This window comes from Triturus cristatus, chromosome 3_2, assembly GCF_964204655.1.
Source record: "Triturus cristatus chromosome 3_2, aTriCri1.1, whole genome shotgun sequence".
Lineage (NCBI taxonomy): Eukaryota > Metazoa > Chordata > Amphibia > Caudata > Salamandridae > Triturus > Triturus cristatus.
This window is the reverse complement of record NC_140584.1, coordinates 1,169,922,103-1,169,946,218: the sequence shown is the minus strand read 5'-3', so window position 1 is coordinate 1,169,946,218 and position 24,116 is coordinate 1,169,922,103. Positions and strand designations below refer to the sequence as shown.

At 50.0% G+C, this 24,116-nt stretch overlaps 1 protein-coding gene across 1 annotated transcript in view; it reads right to left on the bottom strand.

Annotated features, from left to right (window-relative positions):
• Positions 1 to 24,116, bottom strand: part of LOC146859373 (sterol 26-hydroxylase, mitochondrial-like) — a 251,638-nt gene that overhangs the window by 31,337 nt on the left and 196,185 nt on the right. The window contains exon 5 of the mRNA XM_085650053.1: positions 8,072 to 8,235. Within this exon, the coding sequence (XP_085506179.1) occupies positions 8,072 to 8,235 (164 nt within the window). The remainder of the gene's footprint in view (positions 1 to 8,071; positions 8,236 to 24,116) is intronic.

Below are 24,116 nucleotides of genomic sequence, written 5' to 3'. Positions count from 1 at the left end.
GGGTTTATGTAAGTGGAGGTGATTTTTAAGGGTAGGACAGCTCATATTAAGTTGTATGTTGCTATAAAAAGTAAAGATCTGTACTGATGGCTGGTGACTCAGAGGATTGTCCTGAGTTCTTTCAAAATTCCCTGAAGTGTTTTCAGGAATTTTGGGCAAGTTCCAAAGGTACTCTGATTGAATAAGCTTAAAAGCAGGGCTGTACCAGTAAACCAAAAACTGTAGGGTGTACCGATTAACGTGAGACAGGAGCTTAGTAATACTCTGAAAGAGATGCTAGATGGAGGAATTACAGAGGTAGAGTCTTCTGAATAGGTATCTCCCATAGTTTCTGCCCGGAAAGCCGATAAAACTTGGAGATTATGCATCGACCTAAGAGCATTAAATGCAAATATTGTGGTAGACTGCCATCCTCTTCCCAACATCAACGAGGTGGTTAGTATGTTGGAGGCGGCAGCTGTGTTTTCTACGCTAGAGTTACATTCAGCTTACCACCAAATTGAACTCAGTGTAGGCTCTAGGTCTCTTACTGCCTCATGGTTTATATTAGTTCAAGAGGATGCCGTTTGGCCTAGTGTCGGCGGAATCCATTTTTCAGAGAGCAGTGTTTCAAATTTTCAAAGGAATGGAATCTTTTGTCAAATGTTTTCACGATGACATCTTAATCTTCTCTAAAAACAAGTAAGAACACTTGGAACATCTAAGTCAAGATTGTATGGAATCGAGTAAGCAGGGTTTGACCTTTAAGGAGGGAAAATGCAAGTTATTCAACGAATCAGAAGAGTATGTGGGACACACGTTGTCTAAAGATGCTGTGGTATCGAAGCAGTCGTTGGTAGATGTCATTGTCAACGCTCCCACACCTGATAACAAAGAGCAGCTCCTCTCGTTTGCTGGCTCTGTGAGTATTACAGCAAGTTTATCAAGGATTTTGCAATGAAAATGGAACCGCTTAGAGAGCTGAAACAGAAGAATGTGGAATTTACATGGTCTGATAGGCGGCAGCATGCGTTTGACTTAGTGAAATCTGAAATTGTGGGAGCACCCACTCTGAAGCCTTTCTGTATGAACAAAGAATTCATAATTACAGTGGATGCTAGCCTGCATGGGTTTGGGAGTGTTTAGTCACAGAAATGTGGATGTGAAGAATGGAATGTGACATTTGCTTCAGGCACCCTTGGTGAGGCAGAAAGGAAAAATGCTGTGATTGAAAAGGAGCGTGTGTGTGGGCAGTGGAGCACTTCCGTAATGATGTGTGGCGCTCACATTTCACTCTTAGGACTGAATGCAAACTGTTGATGGAGGTCTTGCCTCCTTGTGGGGAAGTTGTGCCACTGCGCGCATTGCTAGGTTGATGTCTAGGCTTCAGGAGTATAACTTCAAAGTTGAGCATGTACATGGGAAGAAAAATGTTACTGCAGATTGTTTGTTGAGGCCTCCATGGGATGGTTTGGAGGAAATCAAAGAAGAAGGGGACACTGAAAATTTTGCCAGTATTGCTGATGTCATGTCTGAAGATTTTAGGGGTATTGATGAGGATATGTGAAAAATTGCAATTGAAGAGGATCTGTTGTTGAAGAAAGTGTTTTTGTGCGTCAAGGAACGTTGGACTAAGAGGTGGGAGATTCCAGCAGAATTGTATCCCTATTGGAGAGTTTCTGAGGAGCTGGAAGTGAAAGGAAAAATGTTGTTCAAAGAGGGAAAGTGAATACCACCTGATGGTTTACGTGATCACATTTTGGACATTTAGGAATTTCATCTAGGAAAAGGTTGATCAGGGCTACTTTTTGGAGGCCAGGTTTAGATAGACTTGTGGACAGAGTAGTGTGAGATTTCAGAGTATGTGCAAACAGCAAAAAGATACTTAAATTGGTACCTGCTCCTTTGTGTCCTGTTGAGTGGCCTGAGTTTCTCTGGCAGAAAATAGGTTTTTTATATAATGGGTTCTTCACATTTTTTGCCACAAGAGTAGGTTTGCTATGGTGATGTTGGATTATCATTCAAAGTGGCCAGAGGTCATATTTGTGCCTCATGTTACTACCGCTTCAGTGGTTGAATTCTTCAAACAACTCTTTGCAAGGGAAGGGTATTATGAGAATCTTATCACGGACAATGGTGTACAATTAAAATGAAAAGAGATGAGTAGTGTTCTTAAATTTTGCCACGTTCGTCAAGTCATCACTGCACGAGCCTTGTAGTAATGGTCAAGTAGAATGGTGTAATCGTGTGTTGAAGTAACGTATTTTATGGGCATGTGGTAATGGAGGAGAGTGGAAGGATAAGTTAAGGGAGAAGCTGTGGTCATATCGCATCACACTCCATACCACCTCAGAGTTTAGTTCATTTAAACTCCTTAAAGGGAGAGATCCTATTTCTAAGCTGTGTCCCTGGTGGTTCACGAGGAAGCAGACTAATAAAGTTGAAGAAAAGGTGAAGGATGAGGTAGCATTGAGGGTGGAAGAGAAGCAGGAAACATCCAACATGCTTATGTTACCAAGTGGAAGACTAAAGTTACTGATTTTGTGGTGGGAGACTGGGTCAGGATATGCAAACCAGGAGTTTTGTCTAAAAGTGAGTCTAAGTTTGATAAAGCTATTAAAGTGGTTAAGGTCAACAGGAACAGTGTGGTCATTCAAGATGGGAAAGTATGGAATGTTAGGAGGGTGGCTAAGTGTAAAGGCGGAGAAAGCATGAAATGGTGGAATGATGTCCATGAGAAGGAACCAATTGAAAAAGTGGCTTCAAGGATCAAAATTAGTAGTATGGCAAGAGGACTCCAGGAAAATGTGTTGATTTTGTATAGATTGCAGTCTGCGTGTGTTCTTGTCTTTTTGTGGTGTGGTGCCAGGGTTTGTTTTGTAAGAGGATAGGTGTGTTACATTGAGTGTACATTAATTATTTTCATAAGTTCACTTTAAAAGCCTTGTTATTTTCCAAATGTCTTTGTTATGCCAGTTTCCCTCCCTGGGTCCTGGATCTAGAATGGTAGTGACAGAGGAGTTTGACTGCCAGACTGAAGGCTGGTACTGTGCTGTTTCTACAATAAAACTTTAAAAATGTTTTCTGGATTGGTGAATTAACTACACCAATTCACAAAGATTTGCCTGTGAGTGACTGTGTTTTATTCCGTTTTGGTTGTGAATTAGATCTTAACTTCCAGGCCTGATTTACAATACCATTTCAGACAACTACGTTACAAATAATAATCGATGCCCTCCGGACCACAGACATTCCTGCATCCATCAGGACCTCCACAACCCTGCTCTAATTTAGGAAAGGGCTGAAACTAAATGAAGATGAACTTACAGCTCACCTCCGCTCTCAGAATCCAGAATTCTTCCAATCACTTGTTGACTGTATCTTGGCCTTTCACCCTGTTCAGTGCTACGCAGCCCTTTGGCTAGGTTCACGCTGTCCAAATACCATATGCATACATACGTACAGACATATTTTATTCCAGACCTACTTGTAGGACACCCCCGCGCCGCACGGCCACCAGCTGCTGCGTGTGCCCCTTCCGCCTTGTGCCTCGCTGCCCGGCTGCTGCCGCTTGACCACGCCCCCTCCCTCGAGCCTCGAGGTCCGTGGTTGCTCCTGTGCCCTGCTGTCTTCTGTCTACCCTAATTAGTTCTGTATGCTTTATTTTGTGTGATTTCTTCATTTTTCTCTTAATTGCCAGCATTGTCGTCTTCTGTCCCTCTGTTCCCTCCCCGCTCCCCGCTTCCCGCCACCGCCGCTAAGCCCCGCCCCTTTTGCCTTCTGTATCCCTCCCCGCCTCCCAGCTGCCCCGCCCACCCGCGCACTTCGCCATATATGGCGACCGTGCGAACGCGCAGCGGTCACGCGCAGCGGGCGCGCCGATTGTGCGCCGAAGGCGCGCCAAAGGTAAGCCCGTCTGCGCCCGTCCGCGCCTGGACCGCGCCCAGTGCCAGGACCCCTGGCCCTCGAGGACCCCGACCGACCCGCCTGACGTACAACGCCGCCACCCTCATCGCACTCAACACCGGCGGAACCCAGGGATGCTACCGAGTTACTCCGAAGCACACCCACGGACCCTTCAGCTGCCACGCCTGCAAGTTCACCTGCATCCGGACCTGCCCGACACCAGCACCTGCCATGCCGAACACCAGCAGCAACCACCTCAAGTGCATCCTGCTCAACACCCGCTCCGTCCACAGACACGCCATCGAACTCTGGAACCTCATCGACACCACAGCCCCCGACGTCGCCTTCATCACGGAGACCTGGATGAACGCCTCCTCAGCGCCCGACATCGCCATCGCCATCCCAGAAGGATACAAGATCACCCGGAAGGATCGCAACGCCAACCAGGTGGGAGGAGGCATCGCCATCATCCACAAGAACACCATCCGCATCACGACCAGCACCGACAACTCCCCACCCTCCGCCGAACACCTGCACTTCCAGATCCACACCGACCCGAAGACCACCCTCAGAGGCACCCTGATCTACCGACCTCCGGGACCACGCACTCAATTCAGCGAGGACATCGCCGACTTCGTCAGCCCGCACGCCCTCCCCTCCGCCGACTACATCCTCCTGGGGGACTTCAACTTCCACCTGGAGAACAACAACGACTGCAACACCAGCACCCTGCTCGACAACCTCGCCAACCTTGGACTCAAGCAGCTGGTGTCCACCCCCACCCACCTCGCCGGACACACACTCGACGCCATCTTCTCATCCAGCAAAGACATCGCCTTCAGCCACGCCACAGAACTCCACTGGACGGATCACAGATGCATCCACTTCACCTTCAGAAGAACGACGATCCACCACCACCAGCAACAGGCTGCCCGAAGAAGCTGGAACAAGATCACAGCCGACCAGCTCGCCGCCTCCCTGAGCCAGCACCCTCCGGCCAGCTCAGCGAACCCCAGCCAGGCCGCCGACAACCTCACGAAGTGGATCAGCGACTGCGCGGACGAACTCGCCCCACTGAGGACCCCGCCCAGCAGACCCGGCAGCAAGAGAGCCCCATGGTTCACCGACGAACTCAAGAGCTCCAAGAAGAACTGCCGCGCCCTCGAGAAAGCCTGGAGAAGGGAACCCACGCCGGACAACAGGACCACCTTCAAGCTTGCCACCCGGAAACACCACCAACTGATCCGCATCGCCAAGAAGACGGCTTTCAAGAACCGACTGGACAACAACGCACACAACTGCAAGGAACTCTTCAACATCGTGAAAGAGCTCTCCAACCCCAACGCCGGAAGCAACAACATCACCCCTTCGCAAGACCTCTGCAACTCCCTCGCCTCCTACTTCCACAACAAGATCGCGGACATACACAACAGCTTCAGCACCCATCCGACCCACGCCACGACCGCAGCAACGCCACCCACCACCACCCTCCGCGCCTGGACCCCGGTCAACACCGAAGACACCGTCCACACGATGAACTCCGTCCACTCCGGATCTCCGACCGACCCCTGCCCTCACCACGTCTTCAACAAAGCCGACGCTGTCATCGCACCCCACCTGCGGGACATCATCAACACCTCATTCGACACCGCCACCTTCCCCGAGAGCTGGAAGCACGCCGAACTCAGCGCTCTACTCAAGAAACCTACAGCAGACCCCACCGAACTCAAGAATTACCGCCCCATCTCTCTACTCCCGTTTCCAGCCAAAGTCATCGAGAAATCCGTCAACAAACAGCTGGCCGCCTTCCTCGAGACGAATGGATCCCTCGACCCATCGCAGTCCGGATTCCGTGCCAACCACAGCACCGAGACCACCCTCATCGCCGCCACTGACGACATCCGAGCCCTGATGGACAACGGGGAAACAGCGGCCCTCATCCTCCTAGACCTCTCCGCGGCTTTCGACGCGGTCTGCCACCGCACCCTAGTACAGCGCCTCAGCAACGTCGGAATCCAGGAGAAGGCGCTGGAATGGATCGTCTCCTTTCTCGACGGAAGAACACAAAGAGTCCGCCTACCACCGTACAAGTCAGAGGCCACCGAAGTCATCTGCGGCGTCCCTCAGGGATCCTCACTGAGCCCGACTCTCTTCAACGTCTACATGAGCCCTCTCGCGGCCATCGCACGCCAAAACAACCTCAACATAATCTCCTACGCCGACGACACCCAGCTGATCCTCTCCCTGACCAACGACGACCCCGCCGCCGCCAGAGCCAACCTGCACGAAGGGATGAGAGAGGTAGCCGAGTGGATGACGACGAGCCGCCTGAAGCTGAACTCAGATAAGACGGAGGTCCTCATCCTGGGCCCCTCGCCCTCCCCCTGGGACGACTCCTGGTGGCCCCCCGCCCTGGGCACCGCACCCAAACCGACAGACCACGCACGCAACCTGGGTTTCATCCTGGACTCCTCCCTCTCCATGACCAGGCAAGTCAACGCCGTCTCCTCATCGTGCTTCAACATCCTGCGCATGCTTCGGAAGATCTTCTGGTGGATCCCCACGGAGACCAGGAAGACCGTCACCCAGGCCCTCGTCACCAGCCGACTGGACTACGGCAACGCACTCTACGCCGGAACCACCGCCAAGATCCAGAAGAGACTCCAGCGCATCCAGAACGCCTCAGCCAGACTCATCCTCGACATCCCAAGTCACAGCCACATCTCCGGACATCTAAGAGACCTGCACTGGCTCCCGGTCAACAAGAGAATCACCTTCCGCCTCCTTACCCACGCACACAAAGCTCTCCACGACCAAGGCCCGAGCTACCTCAACAACCGAATCAACTTCTACGCTCCCAAACGCCACCTCCGATCCGCCAGCCACGCCCTCGCCACCGTCCCACGCATCCGCAGAACCACTGCTGGAGGAAGGTCCTTCTCCTACCTGGCCGCCAAGACCTGGAACTCCCTCCCGGCCGACCTGCGCCTGACCCAAGACCACCTCTCCTTCAGGAAGAAGCTCAAGACCTGGCTGTTCGAGCAGTAGCGGCACCCCCTCCCCCCCCCCCCCCAAGCGCCTCGAGACCCTATGGGTAGGTAGTGCGCTCTATAAATTTCTCTGATTGATTGATTGATTGATTGAGAATGATGCACTCATCATATTCCAAAGAATCGGAATTCATGCATTTGTATTGGTCAGAAATCTCAATGAAAGGTCAAATAGCATCTGCAAGTACATGAACTAATAGAGTCCTATTGAGAGCATTTGTTAGAGTCACTGGTAAAATTCAGATGACATTATTGAGTTTTTCTTCTCTTGATGATGTCTTCATATAAATGAGAATGTTTCCACTGGCTCCAGAATGTCTTAGCCAGGTAACCTTTCCCTCTCATTCTCACCAACCTTTAACATTGCTCAATTGGCAACATAGTATGAAGTGACCGCACAATGTTTAAAATTGTATTATCAAAAATAATGTGTGTGTCAAACAATTACAGACTACAATTCACAGATATTGACCATGAGTTTGAACACAGGTTTTTGATCATGTCTGTAACTCCAAAATGGTTGGCAGAGGAGCTGATTATTGTCTTGAAAGTTGGGGTGGTTCCACAACCTTCTTTTCCTTCCCTTGTGTGGTAGCTGCTTAGGGCACTGTGAGATATTGTCCAAAGTTCTGCATCTTTTAACAACTTAATTAAAATTGGCAGCGTCACTAAAACATTTTATTTTACATTTCTATTAATATCTCACTCTACATTAATCTGCAAATAATGTTATTTATGCTCAATCTGCTTTAGCTTGCCTGATGCATAGATTATCAGAATTCACTAGCCCATATCAAATTCAAGCTTATTAGCATAGGACAGTTTATCCATTGATACGTTTTATACGTGATGATTGACACCTCGCTGGCTATCAAACTTGAGTCAGATGAAGGTAGAGAAGGTGGATTTGTGAATCACTCGGTTTAGGTGATATCACTTGGAATCGGATAGGATTTCATTCGGCCCAGAGGTCCTCTGATGAAACTGTCTACTGAGGAGCCAGAGAGACTCTAGTCATACACTGTGTGCATCTGCTTGAATGATAATAAATCATGGCCAGCATCTCTCTGGGCCTGTGTTACAGAACAGATGCTATCATGGCCATGGCATAGGTTCTGAATGTGGGTGATACATACCGTGTCCACTCCAGCCAGAAGTAGTTCGGCCATACTCCCACAAATCTCCTTTAGGGTCAATTTCCCGCTGGACAGCAGGTAGGTCAGGTATTCAGCTTCCACCTCCTCTCCTCGCGCCAGCCGCTCTTGGAGTCTCTCCATCTTGTCATCAATAAGTTTTTTCCCTGCAAGTTACAAAATAGGGAAGCTGTTCAAATGCTGTCATTTCATATATGGACACTTTCTAAACCAAGGCGCCTGAAAGATATTTCTAAATGTTTGCTGATGTGCAACTCAATAACAATGTAGTACGACCGGCTACCTACCATCAGTATACGGAAATACACTCCAAAATCTGTTGCAAGTATTACTTAAGCACCTCCTCATATGTTCATGAGAAATCTAGAAATATGTTCCAAAAAAAGGTTGACAGATGTAGTGGAACCAAAACCCCAAAGTTCACTTCAAAGCAGAGTCATGGATTTTGCTGCTTTAGAGTAGGCACCAACCCCTCATTCAAGAAGCGCAGAGAAGCAATGTAGTGTTCGGTCATTGTGTACAAATTAACTCACATTGTCACACAGGAAGTACCTTATGTAATCATCCAACGTACCTGCACCACACCCAGCGCCACGACCCCTGGCACTCCTGCCCCCCGAAGGTACACTATCGCCGAGCTCTACTCATTCAACCTTGGACACCGCAACAAACACTGCCACCGTGCTGACCCACACTCCACAATAGGACTTTTCACATACACCCACTGCCACTTCACCTGCCACTGCACACACACCAGACCACCGACCAGCCCTACCCCAACACACCAAAGACACCACTTGAACAAAAAAAACAACTTGCTTGTGCCCTTATCAACACACGCTCACTATGCAAGGATTCCACTGAATTATAGGACCACATCGCCACCCTCAGACCCGACATCGACTTCCTCACTGAGACCTGGTTCAAACCCACATCTGCTCCGGACATTGCCACAGCGATCCCTGACATATATAAAATTACTCACCAGGACTGCACCAACAAGACGGGAGGAGGAACAGCCATGATCCACAAAGAGACCATACAGTGTACCACCACCACCGACAATACCACCACCAACATCTCAACTTCAAGCTCCACACAGATGACAAGACAACCATCAGAGGCGCCTGCACATTCTGACCACCAGGCCTTCTTTCCAGCTTTTGCAACACCATCGCAGACTTTATTGCGGCTCTAGCCATAGACTCCAAGCACAACATCTTCAGTGACCTAAATTTCAACATCAACGACCCCAATGACAATGACACTGCACACCTCCTTGACAGTATGAGCAGCTTCAGATTGACCCAGATCGTCCATGACCCTACACACATCGCAGGACACACACTGAACCCAATTGTCATTGAACTCACATGGACTGATCACTCCATCATCCACTTCAGCATCTCTAGCCCCACACCACCATCCCCAAGATGACCAACAACCCCCACCGGAGGTGAAGCAAAACCTCAGAGACCAGCTAGGCGAATGCTCTCAACACCTCCAACCCTGCTACCACCACCAACCTCGAACAGGGAGTGAAAAACTTCAATGCCTGAATCACCAATTGCCCAGACAGCATCATCCCCATCCAGAGCAATTACTCCAAAATAGCCAGTTGGTAAACCCAAGAACTCAGAATAGCCAAACGGGACACCAAAGAGTTGGAGAGGAGATGGTGCACCAGCAAGGACACATCGGACAGGGCAGCCTTCAAGACCTCCCTCAATCTCAACCACCGCTTACTGAGGGCAACAAAGAAAACAGCCCTTGCCGCACAAATCGAACCCAGTGACAACAACACCAAGGAACTTTTCAACATCATTAAGGAATTCTCCAACCCAGCTACCAGCTAAAACAACATCACACTCTCACAGGGGTTGTGGGACCACCTCGCCCACTTCTTCCACAACAAGATCGCAACCATTTACAGAAACTTTGAACTCCAAACCACACCTACAGACTGTTTCAACAGATATGTTACCACTGTGACCAATATGAACCACACACTGACCACCTGGAATATCCTCTCCACCCAGACACCACCTCCACCATAAAATCCATCCACTCGTGAGCTACCACAGACCCATGCCCGCACCACATCTACAACCTCAGAAACCAAAGGATTGGCCAGGAACTCATCACCCTACTCAACACCTCTATCACCACAGCAACATTTCCCAATGCCTGGAAACACTCCGAAGTCAGACCACTACTTAAGAAACCCTCCACTGACTCAATTGAACTCAAAAACTACCAGCCAATTTCCAAGCACCTATTACCATTGAAGGTACTTGAAAAGATCATCAACAATCAACTCATGACACACCTGGAGCAGAACCAGCTACTCGACTCCTCCCAATTCAGCATCCGCAGCAATCTCAGCACCAAAACTGCCCTGATCTTAGCCACTGGCGACATCCGAACCCTCCTCATCTGAGGAAAACCAGCAGCTTTGATCCTTTTCGACCTCTCGGCTGCCTTTAACACCGTATCCCACCACACACTGATCGAAAGCCTCCACTACTTCGGCCTCCAAGGGGACACACTCAGATGGATCACCTCCTTCCTCACCGGAAGAACCCAGAGGATACACTTCCCACCTTTCACCTTTGAACCCAGAGAGTTCACCTGCAGTGTGCCCCAGGGCTCATCCCTCAGCCCCAAGCTCTTCAACGCATATATGACCCTGCTGGCCAATATTTTCAGATTCAATCACAAGAAAACTCCACACAGTGTGTGGAGGGGGGAACTAGAGGCGTGGGGTTCTAGGAGCAGCAGCCTCCAATATTAAATGATCATCACAAAAGAGCTGCTCCCAGTGTGATAACCCAAAGCGAGCTACAAGAACGTCGTGAGTGTGGGCACATCGGGGAGACAGACGAGCGGACGTATAGGTGGCAGGACGCGATTATCGCGAGTAACACTGAAACACAGTTGTGGTTCTCTCCTCCGCCTCTTCTCCCATGAGGCTACTTGTCCATATCATTAGGGCTTCACTATTGGAGGCATCCCTTAGATGGTGAAGTGTGACCCATATCACACTCCCGCAGTGGTGACACATTACCAAATGTGGTAAGAACGGAGCCCATTATTTCTCTACTTTTAGGTCCTGATGAATGCCGCGGACCCTTCGGGGCCACCCAGGCAGAAACATGTCGACCATCCACAAGATCACTCATTAGACGGTTGGGACCAATAAATATCCCAATTTCCGTCACTCTTATTTTAATATCATATAGTTTTCACCTCACATTAAAGAATTGCTACTGATAACTATAATGATTTTTAATTTTAATTTCACTCACATAGTCACGGGCCCCCACTCCATCACTTAGAAGTGCATCCTTGTCGTCAAGTGTATGCCCGTCCTCCATCAAACGAAGGTTTTGGAGGGCGAGGACTGGTCAATGATGAAGCATGACACCAGGTGGTGTGTGAGACCAGTCCAATATTTTCAGATCCCACGGTCTTAACATAAACTCCTATGCAAACGACACCCAACTCACCGGCAACCCCATCACCACCAGAACCAACTTCCACAGTTGAATGACTGAACAAAGACAAGACGGAAGTACTGATCTTTGGCAGCAGCATCAACACATGGGACGATTCCTGGTGGCCATCAATCCTAGGACCCGCACCTACTCCCTCCAACCATGCCAGGAATTTTGGAATCATCATTGATAACAAGCTCACCATGGAATCACATATCAACGCCATCTCCTCCGCCTGCGTTCTCACTATATGCATGCTACATAATATCTTCAGGTGGCTACCCCTACACACGAAACGCAATGTGACACAAGCCCTCATCACCAGCCGATTGAACTATGGCAATTCCCTATATGTAGGAATCACGACACACCTTCTACAGAGACTTCAGACCATAAAGAGCGCTGCAGCCAGACTGCTCCTCGGCTTCCCCGATGAACCCACATAACACCCCAACTCAGGAAACTTCACTGGCTCCCCGTACAGAAGAGATGCCAATTCAAGCTGCTGACCCATGCACACAAGGCTCTACACAACCAAGGACCTTCCTACATTAACCACAGCCTGAACTTCCACCAACCATCGATAAGACTACACTCCGCCTCCCTTTCGCTTACCCATACTCCCCGCATTTACCGAAGCAGAAGTGGGGTACGCTCCTTCTCCCACATCACAGCAATACCTTCAAATGGATCCCCCCTCGAATCCGGAAAGACCATCACCCACGCACTCATAATCAGCAGACTGGACTACGGAAATGCCCTTGATGCCGGAATCAACAAATCGCAGCGCTGGGAGGCCTCCGGGTAGCCATTGCGCTTTATAAATTTCATTTCATTCATTCCTTCAAATCCCTGCTCCAAAAACTCCAGACCATCCAGAACCTGCTGCCAAACTCGTCCTTGGCATCCCACGACATGACCACATCACCCAGCACCTATGAGACCTCCACTGGCTCCCTGTCGAGAAGAGAGTAACCTTTAAGCTACTCACTCACGCCTATAAATTCCATCACAACACCGGACCCAATACCTAAACGAAAGAGTCTCCTTCCACGCACCCAAGAGAAACCTCCGCTCCGACGACCTCACCCTCGCTGAAACCCCGTGCATCATCAGAGCCAGAGTGGGTGGAAGAGCCAACTCCTACATCACGGCAAAGACCTGGCACAAGCTCCCGCTCAACATCAGATGTTCCCCCACTCTGCACACCTTCAGGAAGAGCCTCAAGACCTGGCTCTTCGGCTGAATCGGAGCTGCACGACCTCCCCCCAGCACCTTGAGACCCTCATGGGTGAGAAGCGCACTTGACGAATCCCTGATTGATTGATTGACCTGGAACAGCCTCCCCACGCACCTTACTTCCGGAATTCCGAATGCCTCTCAAGACCTGGCTGTTCGACTGAGCCTTTGGGGTACGCAAGCACCTGGATACCCTAATGGGTGATTAGCCGTGCTTTACAAATCATGATTGATACATACCAAATGCGAATCTATTGTATAGCATAATATCAAACATGAATTACTGTTGATTAAGGCCCAGTCCAGCTAGCACTTCTAGCAGGGTTGCAGAGAACAAGACATGACCAATGGCTGTGCTCCATCCCCACTCCCTCTGGGCACATAAAGGCACATGCAGGAGGGTACTGAAGAATGGCTGCCAACCACAAGGTCATTCTCTTTGTACTGTGTGTGCTGGGCATGACCACGAGACACTGTAAATGTAGACTCACCTGTTCGTCTCTATGGAATGTCTGATAGGACATGTGCTGGTTGCCTGCTGAACCACAACTTTTGATCTCCATGTAATGTCATGTTATGTCACTTGAGTGATGCTATTTTAGATCTCATATAAGAAGTAATGTGTGAGGGCATGGGCAGAGCTCTGGAGTGCATATCTAACCAATATTGACCAATTTTGGTGTTTTTACATTTCAAATTTTGACTAGGATATGCTTTCCATGGAAGCTTTTCAGACATTTCTATCATTTGTAGGTCTCATTAGAGGAACCTGGGAGTATTTCCTCTTTACCATCATGTTGTTATCTGATTGAGTATTATGTGTTTTGGCCTGACTGGTGACTACTTCCATTGTAAAGCATGAGACACAGTGTACCTGTATGTGCGCAGATTTACAACCTGCCAGCACACAGTACCCTTGCACTGAGCGTGCCTTTAGGGGTGTGCCCCTATTTGTCCTATTGGGGAATAATATACCAACAAGGGCATTATTAAAGGCTTTTCAAACAACCAGGCACATAGGCCTGCTTATAAGTTGTGTGTCCTATTTTTTATGTTGTCTTACAAGACCTTGTCCTGTAAGGATAGGAAAACTAATAAGTAGATAAAACCAAACTGGGAATTTTCTAAGGTTCTGATGAAAGCCCCGCCCCTAAATGGCCTAACCACAGTGGCTGAAACATTTCAATGCACATTTAGTGTGAAAGGACACTTTATACTCTTTAAACAAACAACCTTTGTATTTTAACCATATAAAGGCACACATCTGTCCTTCAGGTATTTTTTATCATTAACTAGTAGACCCCATTCGATAAAAAATCATAAGTGCTCCTGGAATATGGTTTAAGCCCATCCCTGTTTATAAGCATAACACCATTAGTGTATTTGAGGTTCTGAGAAAAAAAAACTTGGTCGCTTTTTTGATGTTTGAGTTCACCCGAGCAGTGATCCGGCATTTGTGTTACAGGATACCTATTGATTGATATAATCCAAGTGTTAATATTGATAAAGTTGATATAAATATGAATACTGATACATTCATGTATAAAAAGGAAGTTGCATCTTTGTTGACGAATTCGCCCTTTACGAACTCCACGTCAACCCTGACTCAGAAATATGTAGGCAGGCAGGCAGGCAAAAGACCCAGGCCCGAGGTCACTGATTTACAGGTCACAGGTGGGGTAGCACGTAGCTGGCAGACAAGCGCACAAACAGGAAACCCCATATCAATTTCACAGATGGATGCAGTGACACCACAATGGTCCAGGGAGATTTGTTCCAACAAACCAGACATGGCCTGAGGGTTACGCATGTTCCCAAAACACCATAAAGTAAGATGTATGAAGTTAGGAACACATAGCCAATCAGGACAGAGCACACACAGTACACTTAGTGATCACGCGCTCCCCATGCTGGACATCTGGACATGTTATCCACTGGCTGCCTTGCATCCATGCAAGGCCGAAGCTCACCTGGATTTGTCATCAAATACATTAATTAACGTATCCACGGTTCACATTTCTTACCAAAAAAGATCACCAGAACTGTTTTATAGGATTCAATGAATCGTATAAAAACCAATGTCAGATCGATTGTAAGTTGAGGCAGTTCTCAGACCCTAAGCCTGTGGCTGTTCTCCCGGCCGCACTGTTTAATTAAATGAGTTGTTCCTGTTTTGCCAAACGCCGCTTGTCTCTTGTTTTTTCAAGGTATTTTTATGTTCAACAACACAAGGAACTTGTGGTCCAGTTCACTGCTCCCCTGCTGGCAATCATTTTATTCCTGGCTCTCTGATGAAGGTACTGGGCCGCAGTCCCCAGATCCTCTGAGCCCCTGGTTTGATCCCGCTATAGGGATTTCGGTGTTTTGTTGTTTTTGCCTGTCATTGTTTCTGTGTTTTGACATTGTTGTTATTCTGTTTTCTGCCCTAATTTCTGATCCTTTTTATTTCACTGTTGTTAAAGCAGCTATTTAAAAGTATTTTTTTGTTGTGGATGTCATTTCTCCTGCCTTTTGCCACTCCTTCCCTACCACCTCCCTGCCGACCCCTCCCACATCCCAGGACCATTTAAGGAGGCCGCTGCACTTCTGCACTGCTGTCATGCCTAAGGGAAGCCTGTCTTCGCCCGTCCATGCCTGGACTGTACCCAGCTCCAGAGCCCTTGGATTTTCCTCCCCTCTAAGCTACACTGCCACAGACCTCAGAGCCCTGGACCTTGGATCACCAACACCCACTGCTGGTGCACATCTCTGCGTACCACCAAAGGACCATTCTCCTGCCTACATTACCACCTCACCTTCAGCACTGAAGCCGTCAACAACACCAGAGACACTGCAAACATGGCCGCATTCGCCATGTCGGCAGAGACCACCACAACACATCTCCAATGCATCCTACTCATAGCACGGTCACTAGGTAAACACGCCACAAGATATGTGACGCTATCTCATCCCTCACTGTGGACGTTATCTTCCTCACAGAAACCGGCTACACCCCGCCTCCCCACCGGCTACCAGATAACACACCAAGACTGAACCAACAAGCATCCAGAAGGGCACCATCTGTTGCACTACATCACCAGATGACCCGACCCCAATTATGAAACAGACAAATTCTAACTCCACACAGATGGAAAAACCCCCATCAGAGGCACCTTGCCCACAGACTTCCAGGATCCCACCCCAGTTTCTGCAACAACATCCTGGACATCATCCCCCCGCTCTCAATCAACTAGGTGCACTATATCTTCCTTGGAGACCTCAATTTCAACCTCAACGACCGCAGCAAAGCCAACACCACCGACCTCCTGGAAAGCATGAGCAACATCAGCTTCAAGCAGGTTGTCTCGTATCCCTCCCACATCATGGGACACGCGCTCAACCTCATCTTAACCTCCAGTGACCATGTCAGATACAACCATGCCACTCAACTCACCTGGACTGACCACTACAGTGTCCACTTCATTGTTGCAGGACACACCCACTCTGACAATATACCCCCAGATCCACGTGCAGAGACTGGAAAAAAGATCAATGGAACGATGACTTCCAATTCCACCTCCCAGACTCCACACATGACCAAGAACAAGCAGCAAAAAACTGCTCCCAGTGGGTCACAGAATGCGCCAACACCATCGCCTCAGCCAAGACAGTCAAAGAACTGTCCGAAAGAGCTAGCTGACTCACCAAACAACTGCACTCATCCAAATGCAACTTTAGGTAACTGGAAAAGAAGTCGAGCATCAACTAAAAAATGGAAGACCGCACTGCCTTCAAGACTGCACTCAACCAATACCAATATCACTGCTGCTTGAAAGAAACCAAAAGGAACATGCTGGCAGGCCGCATTGCAGCCAGCACAAACCACAGCAAAGAACTCTTCGCCATCGTGAACTAGTTCTCCTATCCCACAGCCACCAAAAACAACATTACTCCCGTCCAGGAACTAAGCGACAACTCATTCCATTCTATTCTATATGTCTTGGATAGTGCGTAGCTACCTGGAGGACTCCCATTGGTAGAACAGTCAGGTAGGAGCTAAAAGGTCGTGTTAGCCAGGACTCAGCAGGGCTAATTGCTATATAGCCATGTTTTCAGGGCCTTGCGGAATATAAGTTTGCTGGAGACCAAACATAGTTCCAAAGGAAGAGTGTTCCAAAGTTTGTGGGCCCGATAAGAGAAACAACCTCACTGACTTTTTCCACAAATTCTCAGCCATCTACAAAAACTTCAAACACCAACCCTCCACCACTGACAGCTTCAACCAGCTCACAACTACAAACTCAATCCCCGAACATCTGCTCACCCACTGGAACCCCCTCACCACACAAGAAACAGTCTCCATCATTAACTCCATATACTTGGGAGCACCCACAGACCCATGCCCCCAACACATCTTCAACCTTGGAAGCAAGTCAATCAGCGACAAGCTCAGAAAGGTCCGGAACACCTCTATTACTGCAGCCACCTTACTAGATGACTGGAAACACACCTAAGTGAGACACCGCCTGGAGAAACCATCAGCCGATCCAACCGCACCAAAGAACTACCGGCCCATCTCTCTACTCCCTTACCCAGCAAAAGACCTCGAGAAAGTGATCCACCACCTAGAAGACTACAACTACCTGGACCCCTCCCAGTCTAGATTTAGAGCTAACCACAGCAAAGAGAGCCCTGATCGCAGCAACCGACGACATCAGAGCCCTCCTTGACCATGGAGAAATGGATATCCTCATCCTCCCAGACCTGTCCGCCACGTTTGACACCGTCTCCCACCCCATCCTGATCAACAGACTTTTCCACATATGGATCCAGGGAGATGCCCTCAGATGGATCACCTTGTACCTCACTGGCAGAATCTAGAGGATCTGCCTCCCATCGTTCACTTTAGAGCCCAAGAGGATCATCTGCTGAGTCCCCAAAGGATCGTTCCTCAGCCCCACTGTTTTCAACACCGACATTATCCCCCTGGCTGACATCGTCAGATCACACAGAATTAACATCAACTCCTACCCCGACGACACCCAGCTCATCCTCTCACTGTCAGAAGATCCCTCCACCACCAAAGCCAACTTTGATAGATGCATGAGGAACATCGTGTACTGGATGAAGGACAACTGTCTAAATCTCAACATGGAGAAGATGGAAGTCCTCATCTTTTAGAACAACACCTCGCCATGGAACAGCACATGGTCGCCCGTGGAACTTGGCCCACCGCCCACCCCGACAGACCATGCCCGCAACCTCGGCATCATCTTAGATAGCAAACTATCTATGAAGAAACAATTCAACGCAGTCTCTTCCACCTGCTTCCACACCCTTTGCATGCTCCAAAAACTTTCAAGTGGATTCCAGCTAATACCAGAATAACCCTCACGCAGGCCCTCACCACAGGCAGACTGGACTACGGAATCACACTCTACGTAGGCATCACGGCACGCCTCATGAAGAAACTTCAGGCGATACAAGACTCAGCAGCAAGACTCATCCTCAACCCCTTTAGAAGGACCCACATCACACCCCATTTCAAGAAACTTCACTAGCTCCTGATTCAGAAGAGATACCAGTTTAAGAAGCTGACCCACGCGTACAAGGCCTTGCACAACAAAGGTCCTTCATACATCAACAAATGCCTGACTTTCCACCAACCAACCAAACACCACCAATCCACCTCACCAAACCAACAGCGGAGGACGCTCATTCTCACACCTGGCAGCCAAGGCATGGAACGACCTCCCCCTGCACCTCAGGACCGCACCTTCGCGCCAGCTCTTCAGGAAGTAAATCAAGACCTTGTTGTTTGAATCATCACAGCACCACGTAGCAGATAATACTTATCCAGTGCCTCAAGACCCTCGCGGGTGATTTGCAGTGCTTTAAAAATGATTGATTGATTGATTGATTGAGATGGAAGGGAAAAAGAGATTGAAGACAATCAGAGCAATCAAATGCAGATCAATTACTGCAGGGGTGTATACCTAAACTAGTAGGACAGACACCAGCTGTGAGTACTGTTGAAGAGGTGTCTTACCAAGGTGTGCCAGTCCTGTAATGTATGTCTCTTGAGCGAGTAAAAAGATTGAGGCCCATAATGATACATCAACCCATAAGTAAAGTAAGGTTTCGACCAGGAGTAGGAAGGGAGAACAGGAAGGGCTGTAACACCTGGTTTGTGCAAGCCATCTACACCCCAGCACTTTCCCAGCAGTCTAGATTTAGGAGTCACTGCAGTGGGACTCTTTAAGTATTAGGACGCAAAGTTTAAGGGGTTTCCTACCACCTTTTTTCAGGCGATTCAGCATCAGTGTATACCAGAGTGTTCTGTTTGGGGGTGGCCATGCAGCAGCCTCTGTTGATTAGCCCTTTCGTGGCACTCTGCTTCCACCCACCTCCCAGCGCCTTATTCCCCTGCTCCTGTGAGGGGGATCCACTGCCTTCTATTTCTGAGCTACAAGCCTTTTGCCTAATATAAGACACAGGTCGATGAACCTAGTTTAATTTTTCTCCTTGTTGGGGCATCAAACCCTGAAGCGCATTCTACCTATGTATCATGACACTCATAGTAGTGGTTCTAATGTGTTCCTAAAATGATAATATTTTGCTACATGTCGTGCACCAGTCCAGAACAATGCAGAATATTCTATTTAACTGAGCAGTAGTCAGAAACTTGCACTGAATAATGCTATGTTGTATTACTTTAAAGAGGGCATTTATTGACACTGTTTTAGGATAGGTCAAAACCCTGCCCAACTTCTACTCTGGCATTTCCGTATTAAGGCCAATCTCCCAACTAGATTTTAGATCATCGGGGGGAGGCGCTAGCATGCCGGCTGCAAGATGGCAGCCACGTAGTGAGGCTCTGCAGGTCGGGCAGTCAATCCACCAATTCTCCTGCAGGCTGCCAGCCCATCGCAACCAGTAAGGCCGTTAAACCGACCCAATACTGGCTGCTGCACTGGCTGGAGGCGAAATTGGTGGCAGTGGAGGACCGGCTCCAGAGATGCGCTGCATGAACGCTTTCTGCGGGAAAATGAAGGCCCCGGCCTGACTGTGGTGCGGGCTGGTGTGGACTGCGTGCTCTGCCTGGCTGGAGGAGGTGTCGCGCCCCCGATCTGTACGAGTGCCAACGGGGGCGTCCGAGGCTGAGAGGGAACCCTAAGATGGTGAATGTTAAGGACAGGCTGAGGCGGGTGGACTGCGTCCCTGCTTCCTGGACTCTGAACTCGGCTTTCCTCAAACCCTCCCCGCTGCGACACCTAGGCCACGTGAGGCATGGAGATGGACGGCGGTGCCAGGTAGGGGTGTGTCGGCCGGGAGGTCGCCCGGCAGGGTGCGATCTCCAGCGCTGGTGGAAAGGAGCTGGGTGGTGGTGGGCGGCCTGCCCGCGAGATTGTGGCCTTGGTTGTGCAAGGCCTGCCCCTGGCTGGGCTCTCCTGGGTCCGAGTGCCCTTCGCCTGCTGCGGAGCCCAGCAGTGGGGCGGCTGGAGAGTGGATGTGAGACCCCAAGGAACGTGCGACTCCCGCTGGCCAGGACAGCGCCTTCATTGGCCGGGGGAGGCCGGTGTGAGTCAGAACCTCAGTGACTGGGCTGTGTGTGAGGCCCGCACAGCGACCCGCACAGCGACCATGGCGTGTTGATGGACACTGTTGGATTGCGTGACCTCGCCTTGTGGTGGACTTGGCAGCGTGAGGGCCCCTGATCATCAGTGACGGAGTCAGTTGGGTGCCAGGGCCTCGCCCATAGTGTGGAGCGGTCCTTGGCCTTCCGTGAACCGGCTGGCAGGCATTTCACAGCAGCTTGAGGAGGCAGACCTTAGGAGCCTGGCGGGCCTCGGTGCTTGCCTAGCTCGCTGGCCCTGAGTCTGGTTGGGCCTGGTGACTCTGGCTGGGGCCAGGTTTGGAGACGACCCCTTGTATTGTTTGGCTTGCCCTCCCTGTGCTGGGGGTGACAGGGCCGCTGTTCCCCCCCCTCGTCAGTGGACACTGTGTTGACCCTGTGATATCTGGCCATTGGGGGATCATTGGGCTGCGGCTTGGACTGGCAACAACTGGCAGGCACTGCTGAGGAGGGACCACTCCTGAAGGTGTGGGCGGACATGGGGAAACTAGACGCCAAGCAACCAAAACTCTCCTTTGAACTCCGCAAAGCTCCTAAAGGGAACAGCCCCCCGGTGGACAACACTGACAGAGAGAACATGGCGGCTGCGACGAATGCGGAGCCGAGCATATGAGCCATGTTCACTGAGCTGAAACAATCTCTGGCAGCGATAGACCTCAAGATTGATTCAGTGTCAGAATGCCTGGACTGGCTGAAAGACAAAGTGGCGAGCCACGACGAGCGCATCTCGGAGGTTGAACAGCGAACCTTCGCGCTGGAAGATGATGGCACAGCGATGCGCGAAAAACTGCACAACATAGAAAAGGTGCTTGAGGTCATCAGCCTAAAAAATGAAGACCTTGAGGCCAGGTCCCGGAGCAACAACCTGCGCATTTTGGGTGTCCCAGAGTCCACCGCGATGACCCGGGTGGAGGACTATGTCGAGGACATGCTTTGATCCCTGTTTGGGATGCCCTGTCGTCTGTGTGTGTGGTGGAGCATGCCCACAGGTCCTTGGGCTTGCTGCCCCCCAGGCACCCCGGCCTGCCCCATCGTCGCGAGGCTGTTGAACTATAGGGGCCGGGACACGGTGCTATGAAACGCCTGCGACTTGCAGGTCATCAGATACCAGGGCAATGCTGTTTCATTCCTCCCGTACTTTACGCTATCTTTACAGGTGGCCCATCGATAATCTGTACCCGCCAAGCAGATGCTACAGCAGCAGGATATTAAATACTCCCTTCTCTACCCAGCGAAACAATGTGTTTTTCACTCCGTAAAGACGTCATACTTCACAGAACCCAAGTTGGCCACCAAATTCGCCTGTAGTCTTAAACGCCCGAAGCAGGCTGCCACCATGGACAAGGATCAGTTGGCAGTTGATACGTTGAATGAGAACGATTGACCAGTCTGCAACAGCCTTACTTTCCTAGAGGAGTTTGTATGGGCACTAGCGTTTCATGGGTTTGACATTCGATCCATGCCCCTTGGGCATTTGCTTCCACTGGTTGTTCAAGCCAGTCATGGTTTGCGATGTGTGGTAGCCTGATTGTTATTACGAGCCTTTTTGGGCTCTTGCCTGGCCACCTGGCTCTATGGGCTGGGATACGCTGTGCTACCTGGGCGCTGCCTCCTGGGATGAGTCCTGTTTTCTACAATGCTGTTGGCCATTTGTAACCTGGTTGAGTATGGGATAATGCTCTTCAGCTTAGTTGGGTGGCTGTTGTGGGAGGAGGGTGGGTGGTGTGGTTACTGGTTGCGCTGATTGCGAGGTCAATTGATTGTCTCCCTCTTGTCTTCTTCCCCCCCAACTTTTCCCCCCTCTCTGGCTTTGCCCTTGCAGCTGTGGGTTCTATGCTCATTCCCCCATTGCTTGTGAATTAGGACGCCATGGTAATGGTTGAACAACCAAGTGCCAAAAGCACTCTTAAAGCAATCACCTGGAATGTGTGGGGCTTGAATGACTGTCGAAAGGTGCGTCTTGTGGCAGCGCTGCTGAATCGCCATGGGGCGGATATCTGTTTTCTACAGGAGGTACACCTGACACGGGACACATATTCGAGCTTGCAAGCTGGCTGGATGGGCGAAAAATTTATAGCAGGTTATTCTAGCTACGGGAGGAGCACGGCCATCATTCTTAGAGAGGGTTTACCATGGCACACGCGCACTGTCATCCGGGATCATATGGGTCACTATGTGATGGTTTCCGGAATTCTTGCCGGACGCCCCATCAGATTGGTCTCGATATATGGGCCTAATGATGATGACCCTCTGTTCTTCAGTGAGGTGTGGAGGCTTGTGGAATCTCTGGGTCCGGGTGCTGTGATGTGGGGTGCGGATTTTAATGTGGTGCTTGATCCGGAGAGGGACAGATCGGGAGGCTCACGCCGGCCCCACCCACAGGCAGCGGCGCAATTGCAGGTGCTGATGGAGGACTATGGCGTGATTGATGTCTGGCGTCGGACCCATAGATTTTTGGCTCATTTCCCCAGATGTTAACACCTGGGTTCGACACTGTGCTCACCTCGCCCACTCCCTCTCAGACCACGTTCCAGTGCTGCTAGAATTAGCACTGCCAGATGCGCCAAACAGGTCCTATAGCTGGAGACTCCCTGCTGGAGCCCTGCGCGACCAGGTCTTCCGAGAGGACATCGAAGCTGCCATAAAGGAATATTTCAAGCTTAATGAGGGCTCGGTGGATTCCCCGTCCACGTTATGGGAGGCATTTAAAACAGTTATTAGGGGTAACTGCATTGCTAAACAGGCTGGCGTCCTTTGCGCTCTCCGGGGGGACTTGAGGCAACTCAAAAGCGAGATACGGTCGCTTGAGCAGGAGTATTTTGCAACTAATCTATTCCCAATTCTTGCACAGCTCAAGTCAAAGATGGCAGAATTTGAGTAAGCTGCGCTAAGGGAAACACATTATTAGGGGAGGGAGGCGAGGGAGCGTCAATGTGGCGAGGGAGAAAGAGCCGGTAAGACCCTTGCCGGACTGCTTCGGAAGCCCTGGGCAAATGATTACATCTGCGAGCTGCGCACGGGCAAGGATGAGTTAGTGGTAGGGCAGGACGCAGTCCAGGCCAAAATGGTGGTGTTTTATTACGCATTATATGCTGCACGCCAGCCGGAGATGTATGTATGTATTTAAATTTGTAGAGCGCACTGCAACCCAACGGGCATCCTGGCGCTAAAGACAGAGTGAAGGAGGAAAACGGAGGGGAGGCTAAGAATTAGGCTCTGGGGAACAGCCAGGTTTTCAGCTGTCTGCGGAAAAGGGTCAAATCCTGGACCAGTCGTAACTCAACAGGAAGGCTATTCCATAAACGTGCAGCCGCAGAGCTGAAAGCACGGCCACCCAAGGTGGCTCTCATTGTTTTGGGAATCAAGGCCAACCTAGCTGAAGAGGAGCGCAACATGCGCGTAGGAGTATACCATCTAAAAAGATTTTGCAGTGGTAAAGGGCCAAAGCCATGAAGAGCCTTAAAAGCTACACACAGAGATTTAAACAAAATTCTCTGATGCACGGGCAGCCAATGTAGTTCGGACAAGGCCCTAGTGCTGGAGGAAAAACGCGGTCTAAGAAGAGCAAGTTTTGCGGCAGCTGCCTGGATCCGTTGAAGTCTCTGAATAAGATATGCAGGGGAGGCAAGCAGCAAGGCATTGCAGTAGTCCAGGCGACTGAGAATTGTACATCGCA